A 10,615-nucleotide genomic window follows, 5' to 3' on the forward strand; every position below is an offset into this window, starting at 1 on the left:
GTAAATGTCCTGAAAACAGTACAAATACAAGCACTATGGTGGAACTTTTAAGCAACCCAATAGCCTACACTTTACAGTAAGCAGCAGTTTGGCAAATAAAAAAAATAAAAATAAAAGTCTTCAATCTGTATTGCCGCTCCCGTTTGGCATTTGCTTTCAATTAATTAATTAAACTAGACATTAAACAAAGACAATTGCAAACAGCCTATAGATGCCCCGCTGTCCTCATGCTATTTAGTGTCTATTTTTCTGTGCTTGAACCCTTTATGTGCAAAGATTAACCTTGCTCTCGCAAGATGAATTCTCGCGGTATTGGTGAGTTTACAAACCCCAAAGTATGCATCTTGTACCGCTCCCGCTGATAACCGCCGTCCCAGAACCACTGGTGGTTCGGACCGATCACAGAGCGACATTGTGTTTGGGGGCGGAATATGCAACTGTGACGAAACCAGGAAGCCAGCGCCGACGCAGGGGCTAACAAACAAACAAACCTAACATGGACGAATGGACGCTTCAATTAATTCGGTTCTCGCAGAATGACTCACCGGCGGTTCGTGCATTTCACTTCCCTTGGCAAAAAATATACACGAGATTTTCATCCGCGGTCGTTGATTGGTTAAAACAAACGTGTAGAATGGTGCATCGTCCAATCAGCTCGAATTATTCCTCTGTTTAACTAATTTCCTTGTCTTTACGATAGGCTACACTATTTACAAAAAGGAGAAGGCATTAGGTGAATTTTCAAGATTAACCTAAATTGCGCTACATATAACCTAAAATTGTATACATATGTCCAAATGTTTCATTGCTATTTGCACAACAATTTATTCTCTAATACGGAAGTGTGGAACTACAGGTGAGTAAACAGTTTTGACTGGGCTATGTCGTTCAAGCGTACTGGTAAAATGTAGGCTAAATCCAGTACTAAATAGCGAGCATTTGTTTTTGTCTCCATAATGCCGCGGGGTATTGACCTGCGCATGCGCAATTGTGGCACTTTGTTTGTTTACATTTGTATAATCAGAATCCTATTAACCATTGAGTCATTAATAATAAATTATTAATACTTTGTGTTTTCCAGTTTATAGCGTGAAGTGGCCATATGTGCCATATGTAACAAGATGCTAATGAATCATGAAGTTCGTCTTGTTGCGTGTTCCGCCTCCTTCTCCACATGTGACATTAATGGTCCCCTGTGGTCGGACGAGGCGAGCAAACGGTGTTTTGAAAGTTTGTGCAGAAAGAGGAGCAGCTGGAGATTGGATGAGCAAGGAGGGGGTGGGGGGGGGAATAATCGACATAATCACGCTCCTCCACGCTCCTGCACACTTTGCAGCCTTGGCGATGTTTGGGAGATGAACACACACGCAGATCGCGTGCAGGTCCAGCAGTGCCACCGGACCTGGAAAGTCGAGGGACAACCATGAAATCCAGAAGTCAGGACCACAGCTTGTCCGAGTCCACGGAACTGGATCGATCTTACGACCCGCTCACAGGTACGTGGACGTCATCTTATCTTGCCACTTCTGATTAATCGTTGATGTCTAAATTAATTAGACAATTATTCCACTCAGTTCACTTCCAGTGAAGAGGGAGGAGGCAACAACATATACACACAAAAAGTGCTCATATTTTTCATTCATTGTTATTGTATTAAACGCGGCACAAATAGTTGTAATCTTATTTTAACTATAATTCAAACTTGATGCATTACAGCATTTTTTCTGACCCATTTGTTGAGTCAAGGCACGTTTTACAAAAATGCCAGAAAAAGTGGATGCACAGGTCGTTTATGTATATTCTGCCATTTATTGTTCTGCCTGTCAATATACGTTGCTGGCATAGATAGTCGAACTACCGGTACATTTTTATTTATTTATTTATTGTTTGGTAAAACAACAACAAATAATACCCCCCCCCCTCAAAAATAATAATAATAAATGTTTGTTAATTTAAATAATTTTTTATTATTATTATTATTATTATTAAATACACATTTTTGGGCCAATTATATGTAATGATTTTGCATGAATTTTTCAAAGTGGATCAACTTTGTATAATGTCACATTAAAGATGTCATTTATTAACATTAAGTGAATAAACTATTATTAAAAATAGTGTCTCTTTCGTGTCTGTCCATACTTGAGAGACACAGTAAACTTAAAATGAACTTTGACAGTGTCAAGCAAAACTTTTGGTTGTAAAGTTTTGGACGTTTTAAGTACATCTCACAGATCTGACCTTCAAGATTGGATCTGGGCTTTGGTCTTCCTGTGTGGAGTTTGCATGTGGGCCTCTCAAGAATGTTTTTATCCAGTGTGCAATAAAAAAAAAAAAAAAAAAAAAGTCTGCAGCATCTCTTGTCATCTGCAGTCATTTCCCTCAGTGTGTTTGGAGTGTAATTAGATCAGTAGATTCTCTTCTCCCTGCACCCTCCTTCTTTTTAAGCATACTTGCAAAGACAAGCACACTTAATCATTCCGCTTAGATCGTCCCAAAAATAGACTTTGTCACCAAAAATAACTGAGTGCCTGCTCTCATACTAAATCTTTGAATAGAAGTATGCACAGCTGGCTGGTTTACAGACAATTAGAATGGAGGTTTCATTTCAGGTTGGTCGGTTTCTTTTGCTGGTGTGATGGCCAATCAATGGTCACTAACCAAACAGTCAACAGGTGCATCAACACAAGCGGCATTTTGTATGAATAGAGCAACCATGGCAGGGATTATAACAATATGCTGAGAGTCATATCAGGCAAATGGGAATAGGTGATATGGCGACACAAAGTTCAAACTCCTAAATTGAGTCAAACTCCAAATTGTACTACTTATTTTTAGTGTATAAGTATTCGTAAGGCAGAAGAGCAGCAAACAATATTGATGAGGCGCAAGCTAGCAGATTGGACGGGCAGTATTTAAAATATGCATGAGCTATGTGTCAGAAACGTTGATGCATTAGAGATGCTGGAACTTTGCTGAGTCATCATTTCCCTCCCCAGACTAAACATGTCTCAGCATCATTCATTTTATTTTTATGTGGTTTGATAGTCAAAGCTCATCCTTCTTACGAGACGTCGGTGACGTCTGTTACAAACCATACACTGGCAGCGGTGTGTGTGTGTTGTAAGAAATGGTCATCCAGAATGTTAGTGGAGTTTCTGTGAGGATTACTGTAAGCACGGAGGCGACATGATTGATTTAGTTGGGCCGAACCCTTCTTAAGCTGCCGTGACGTCTCAGAGGAAAGTCAGTGTGAGCTCAAACAGGAATTTGGAAAGTGATTGGAAAAATCGTGACGTGAGAGGAGATGTCAGTCAAGCACAAGTGGACATGTTTGGAGAGTCCTAAAAGATTCTGTGCAGTGTGTCCTTAAGAAATTGATTTTCCAGATATCTGTACTTCACTTGAGAGTTCATTTTATGAGATGTTTCACTATTGCGCTGTTAAGGGGGGGGACATTTGTACTGCAGCTACTCCTTACTTTTTGTAAATAGGTTTGATACTTTGTCCGCCCACCCCCACCCCCATTTTTGTGGATGTCCACACGACATAAAAAAGACCTTAAACTGAAGTTCAAAGTTGACAGGTGTGACATGGAAGAACATCAACCACAGACAATCAACACATTAATGACAATGGCAACAGATATCCCCCATCCTAATTCTTGTTTCAGAGATGTATTTGATGTTGACAGTGTTAAATATCTTGTGTCAACATAAAAATATTTTAGCAACCCTCGTGGGTCGTAGTTTGGGTTTCCCATGGCCTGGATGGGCCGTAGAGTAGTGATGGGATTTTCGGGTTTTTTCGGTGGGCTGGTTCATTTGGATCGGCTCAGTTTTTGGCTCTCAAACGGCTCTTTTAACTTTAGCTTTTCTTTTAAATAATTACGACAAATTTACCATACATTTTGATGAATGACTTGGTGAACTAAATATTGCACTCTACTGACTGCAAATAGCAACAATTATCAAGCAAAGAAAATGATTTTATTTAACATTAAAAAGGCTCCAAGCAATAAACAAGGAACAAAATAAAAAATTCAACCAACAACAATCAAAATAACAATCAAACAACAACAATAGTGAGTAGTAATTTAACTGCAACAGCAGCAGCAAACAAAAACATTAGCTACTTACCCGGTCCAGGATAAAAGACCTTGCTTTATTTTAAATTTGCATTAAACAACAACAACAACAACAACTAAATATATCAACTTGGACGGGCTGATCCGGCTCCTTCTCTCATCTGACTTTAACCAATTAAAATGTCTCCAAATTCGGCTCATCTTGTACAAACCATGTTTGTGTCCTCCTTTCCTCTCCTGTTTTCTCCTCCTCGTGTCTCTCTCTGGGACTGCGCAGATGAGGCGAAGCATGTGCTTCGCATGCAGTACCATGACCCCCCCACACCCCCATCTCCCTCTCTGAGCACGGTAGCTGAGCCACTACCAAACCTTGCTTCAGATGCGAGAGAGAGAGAGTGAGAGAGAGTGTGAGAGTGAGAGAGTGTGTGTGTGTGTGTGTGTGTGTGTGTGTGGGTGTGTGGGTGTGTGTGTGTGTGTGTGTGTGTGTGTGTGTGTGTGTGTGTGTGTGTGTGTGGGTGTAAGTGACCGACACACCGTGTTACCGTGAAGGCAACACAGACGTTTGCTTTTGGTAAGCTATACGCGTTAGCAGGCTGTTGTACTACGGCCAACAGCGACTTGAAAGTTGATTAAAAAGAGTTGTTAGTTCCACACTTGGCTTGATTATTTAACACTAAAATATTAATAACAGACAGCTTCATCATCTTGTAAGGTGAAGTTTTTCACTAGTTATCATTAACTATAACCTGGCAACAGCAATATCCATCTGGTACCTCTCCACAGTAATTTCGTCGGGAAAAGACGGGACATTCTGTACAATAATTCGAGCTGATTGGACGATGCGACATTCTACACGTTTGTTTGAACCAATCACGGCCACGGGTGAAAATTTCATGTTCGTTCTTGTCGAAGGGGGGAAAAGCACAAACATCTTACCAGCTACAAATGCACAAAGCGCCTCTCGCTGTTCAACATTCAACAATTAAACGGTGAGTAATTCTGCGAGAACAGAATTAATTGTAGCGTCCATTCGTCCATGTTAGGGTTTATTTGTTAGCTCCGGCGTCGGCGCTGGCTTCCTGGTTTCGTCACAGTTGCATATCCCGCCCCCAAACACAATGTCGCTCTGTGATTGGTCCGAACCACCAATTCATTTTGCGAGAGCAAGGTTACGCGAGCGGGCTGTTGTGCTACATGCTCGGCCAACAGTGACTTGAAAGTTGATTAAAAAGAGTTTTTAGTTCCACACCTGGCTTAATTATTTAATGCTAAAATATTAATAACAGACAGCTTCTGGTGTTCATCATCATGTAAGGTGCAGTTTTTAAAATTGAGTGAAATGAGTGAAATTGCTAATTAGCAATTACAAATGTTGGTGTGGTTCTCAAATGAGGTACTTTTGTCATGTATTTACATTGTTTATATTTCATTTCCTATAATTCAACTTCACTCTCACTTTGTACTCTCATTTCTCTTGTCTGAGTGTCTCATCCTTTGCTGTTAAAAGAGTGGCTAAGAGTCTTTTAATAGTGTTAGCAGCAGCAAAAAAAAGGTGTATTGATTTTCCTCAGAGAGCCGCGTACAATGAAATTGATTGAAACAATCAAAGTCAGCCCGAGGGCGTGCACAAGTTCAATCTTTGAGGGAGATGTCGTTTGGAAACACATCGAACCACTTTATGGACGTGAACATGTCTAAATGTGCTTGTATTGTTAATTGTGTCCAGCCACAAGGTGCACTGTTAGACACATGGTGACCTGCAACCCTTGTGTGTTTGTGTGATGTCATCAAATTCCAGTGTGATCAATTTTTTCTTCTAAAAATAGTGCCAGGAGAAAGGATGAAGTAAACTTTTTCTCCTCTCTCCGCGCTCAATAGGCAGCAAAAAAAAGATAAAAGATTGCATCATTTTGGCCCTTCTGCATCATGAGGATAAGTGTCGTAATTTTTTTTCCTTCCACCCGGCTGCAGCTGCCGTATTTAAATGTTTGATTGACATCCCATCAGCAAACATCATCGCTGCATGAAGCTCTTGATGAATAATAGCGCCATGCACATGTGCAATCAGCAAGTAGGCTCAGAAAAGCTACTTAGCCTTCTACTAGTACAAAGAAAAATACAGTGATTCATTGTTTTAATAGTGGGTACGGGTAGCATGGTGGAGTAATTGGTCAGTCATTTATGTTGGAACTTCACTATGTGGAGTGTTGCCAATCCTGAATATGAGTCTGTTAGATTGTTTTTGTTGTTGTTGTTGTCCAATCAGATTTCAGCTTTTTGTGTTGTCACGCATGTTGAATCTGCCGTGTTGGTTGGTCTAACTTATAGAGATACTGTATTGGTAATGACGTTTTCTGTAACCAATCATGTTTAAATTCGTCCTCACATGGCCAGCACGTAATGTCAACATTTGTCTTTTCTTTTCCTTGAGGTTAGTCAGAGCAAAACTTTGTTGGAGCTAACTTGGACTAGCAAAACGATATAGTGACGCCCGGCCCCTGCTCTGACTTCTTCCATTTCGGTTGAAAGCAGGTGAACTCACCTGATGTGTTTTTGTTGTGCTCAAACCTGATTGGCGTGTCCACAATAAAGGAATCGTGTTTGCACACCTAACGTGTGTTTTTAATCAACTGTATCACGGGTGTGGTGATTTGTCAGTTAGTGCTTTAGAATTGCAAGGAACTGACACCATGATATACTTCTGGATTAAGGTATTGAAAATTATGTCATTCTTTTGTTTGGAGTGTTTATGCAATCATTAAAAAAAAAAAAAAAAGTGTATTGGAGATGGTTCCGCTTATTCAGCTATGGAGTAACAATGCCCTCTGCTGGCAGTATTTATAAATTATTGGTCGTGTTTGCTAGAAAACAGGTGCTCATGTGACGTTTGCGTTTTACTTACCGTTACCGGAAGTAACAAAAATAAATTCCTAGGTTAGTAATACTACACACATTTTATTGAAAAAAGAAAAAAAAGTTATTTGTGATTTAATTATACTATAATGTAAATTCTGAACCCACTTGCTAAAAACAAACAAAGTTGAAAGAACTCAAATTTAATTGAAACACAACTCAAAGATTCACTTAAAAACAGCTGCAATTGGTTCTTATTGTTGTGATTTTTCTGCCTCAGAGCTGAGTGGTTCTAACTTCTGGGTTCACATCTTGGCGTCCTGTGCTGAGTTACAAGCTTCCTCCCACATACCAAAAACATGCTGATCGATTCATTGAAAACCCTAAATTGTGTGAATGGTTGTTTTCTTATTTATCATTTATTGGCTTTGAATCATTTCCAGTGTGTTTATTTCTCTGTCCAAATCTAGTTCTGATTTTTTAATCGATAGCATAAGGGTCTATGAATGTGTGTCAATTTCATACAACAAAATACGAGCTTTGAGTTAAAAAAAACAAACAAAAAAAAACAGGAAACTCCATTCTATTCTTGTGTTCCTTCCAGGTAACCCACCAAATAAAGCCACCAAAAGGACCATCAAGCAGCGCTTCCTCAAACTGCTGCCCTGCTACCATTCTGGCTCCAGCCGCTCCATCAATCAAAGTCAGTGTCCCTCCGCATCCTGTCATTCATGCAGTGCACGTAACGCGTTTTCAATCTCCCTGCTCATGCAGATAGCGTGAGCGACGAGGCCGAGCTGTCGGCAGTGCGTTACCGACCCGAGGGCCTCGAACATCTCGCGGGGCAGACCAGCTTCAGCAAGAAAGAGCTGCAGATCCTCTACAGAGGATTCAAAAATGTGAGTCACGTTGGCAACATTCGCTCTTGCCTGTAACCAGTTTGCGTGCGCGGGAGCGAGGATCTTTATCTTCTCATTCCAGGAGTGTCCCAGTGGTGCAGTGAATGAAGAGACGTTTAAAAACATCTACTCGCAGTTCTTCCCTCAGGGAGGTCAGTCCTTCTTAAAATACGACTACCGTTTTCACCAAAGTCTACATTTAAAGACAGTAATTACAAAGATGTGCAAAGAAAAGAACTAGACAAGTACCACAAAAAACAAACAAACCACAGGAGTATACGCAAAAGCGCCAGTCCATTGTCATTTTTAGCGTGGGAATTTGTACATTCGACATGAGTGGGAGGACATTTTTTACTTTTAGAACTACTGGGTCTTTTTCAGCTCCACGCCAAATTCAACATCATCGATACTGTGAGGAAAACAACTAACCACCATCATTCGTTACAACAAACAATGTTTGTTGTGTGCAGTATGTTAAAAAAAAAAAAAAAAAAAGGTTACACCTTTAATTTGAATTGAAAACGAATCCTGGAGTTTAGCAAACTCCATCTTGGTACAAGGGTTAAGATGTAAAAACAAAACAAAAAACCCCCCAAAAAACAATTACCGGTATGTGTGTACCCTACCAAGGTTATTTTAGTTAACTAAAACTAACGAAAAAACTAAAACTAAAATTCAAAAAACAATTTTGTTTAGAAAATAAAATAAAAACGAAAACTAACTCAAACTACATTTTATGTTTACAAGACTAACTACAACTCTCATTATAGCAAAACTGTCCTTTGTTTTAGTCTTTGGTAATTAATTTAAATGCATGAGCATTTGGGGATGAATTTAAATGTGATTTTAAGTATATTTATTTTAATATTAACCGGAATAAGGACGTTTAAAAGTTTGTCACACAGAAGTGACGTCATCGAGCAGCAGCCAATAGAAAAGCAACTTCAGATGATGTCGCTCCCATGCTGGTTTTTAAATATTGCGCACAACTAATACACATTTTTTTTAAACTAAAACTAATACTGAAACTAACTAAAAGTAAGCATTTATTTAATAACTAAAACTAATAAAAACTAACTCAATTTAAAAAACAAAACTCAAAACGAAATAAAAGTCAGCATGGCAACGACAAGGCGTCCATATATCATGACCAGCAGCTGACCAATCACAGCGTAGTAGTTCTTAAACGAGTTGGGCAAACTCTCTCTCAATACAGCGCTGATTCAACAGCGCCCCCTGCTGTAAAGATTACTGGCTTTGCGCGTGTGGATCATGGGTTTTCAGTACGTAGAGCAGAATATAATTTCCAAAAATTAAGTGAGTTTTATCCGTTGTAGAATTGCTTTTCACATAGGCAAAACATTTTTTTTTCCACTGGAAAGATTTATTTATTTTTTTGTAATTGAAGATATGCTTTTTTTCTGTACGTAGATCAGGTTTTGTGTACATAGAACAGGTTTTGTGTACGTAGATCACGTGTTTCGCCAGATTACTTCCTGTTCATCTGTGCAACACTTTGTTTCTCGTCTAGTCAAGTTTGTTCTACGCCTTTCGATGTGAATAAATAGTTAAAATCTTATTTGTGTCTGCGCTTTGGGATCCAATCCTTCAGCACGACATAATCACCTCCCCAACTATCCACGAATCTGGATAGTCTGCATGAATGCTAATGCTAACACAAAGGAGTTGTTTCCTGCCTTCTCCACTGTTAATACAATCCAGCTTTAAGTGCGTGATACATTAAGTGTTTCTTTTCCAGATACAAGTATGTATGCACATTTCCTGTTTGAAGCTTTCGACACTCACAACAGCGGATCTGTCAGCTTTGAGGTAAAACAGAACTAAAGTGCTTATGCGTGTTAAATGCGTCACAACATTTCAACACATCTAGTTTGTGTGGTTTTATATGCAGGATGTGGTTTAGAAGAGAAACAAAAGTAAAGGCCAAGTAGGTTGAATGTGTAACAGCAATATAGCCTTCACTTCTCTCTTTTATGTCCCATTTTGTTTTTGTTTTGTTTTTACTTGGCTGTAGGACTTTGTCCTAAGTCTGTCCATCATTCTCAGAGGCTCCATCACAGATAAACTCAACTGGGCCTTCAACCTGTACGACCTCAACAAAGATGGCTGCATCACTCGAGAGGTGCTGGCACCCTTCAGGAAATGTTTGTGTTTTTAAGTAGTTTACTAACAGCTTGTGGCAATGACTTGTTTTGGTCAGGAGATGACAGACATCATGCACTCCATTTATGACATGATGGGCAAGTATACGTACCCCTGCATGAGGGACAGCGCTCCCAAGGACCACGTGGAACGCTTCTTCCAGGTTGGGAAAAATTGAAGTAGTTCAATGTATGTGCAAACACGTGAATATAGATTAATACTGATTGTGTGTCACCTTGTAGAAAATGGATACGAACAAGGACGGCGTCATCACCATCGAGGAGTTCTTGGAGACGTGCCAAAAGGTGGATATTTTTTTGGAAACCTTATTTCCAAGTTGAGTCAACATATTAAGACATTACATGTGGCTCCCATCTAGGACGAGAACATCATACAGTCCATGCACATGTTCGATAACGTCATCTAAAGGTGGAGACAACCGTTCGACTGCTCCTACAATTAAGAGCGGCACCTCACTGCTGCAGTGTCACACAAGCCATGTGTTTTTCTACACGAATGTGATGATGGAAGACAATAAAACCTCACAGTTATGATGTAACAACTGTTCTTCTCTCATTTAGCCAACTTTGCTAAAGAGGATTTTGGCTTTGAA

General features: G+C 39.6%; 1 protein-coding gene across 1 annotated transcript; it reads left to right on the top strand.

Moving 5' to 3' along the window:
* Positions 1-443: 443 nt before the first annotated feature.
* Positions 444-10,564, top strand: LOC144021162 (Kv channel-interacting protein 4-like). Its single transcript, XM_077525227.1, has 10 exons — positions 444-550; positions 1,337-1,496; positions 7,545-7,643; positions 7,715-7,839; positions 7,922-7,991; positions 9,599-9,669; positions 9,875-9,982; positions 10,061-10,165; positions 10,245-10,307; positions 10,382-10,564. The coding sequence occupies exons 1-10, from the start codon at positions 497-499 to the stop codon at positions 10,427-10,429; spliced, it is 903 nt and encodes a 300-aa protein (XP_077381353.1). The 5' UTR covers positions 444-496; the 3' UTR covers positions 10,430-10,564.
* The last annotated feature ends 51 nt before the right edge of the window (positions 10,565-10,615 follow it).

Source organism: Festucalex cinctus, chromosome 6, assembly GCF_051991245.1.
Source record: "Festucalex cinctus isolate MCC-2025b chromosome 6, RoL_Fcin_1.0, whole genome shotgun sequence".
NCBI lineage: Eukaryota > Metazoa > Chordata > Actinopteri > Syngnathiformes > Syngnathidae > Festucalex > Festucalex cinctus.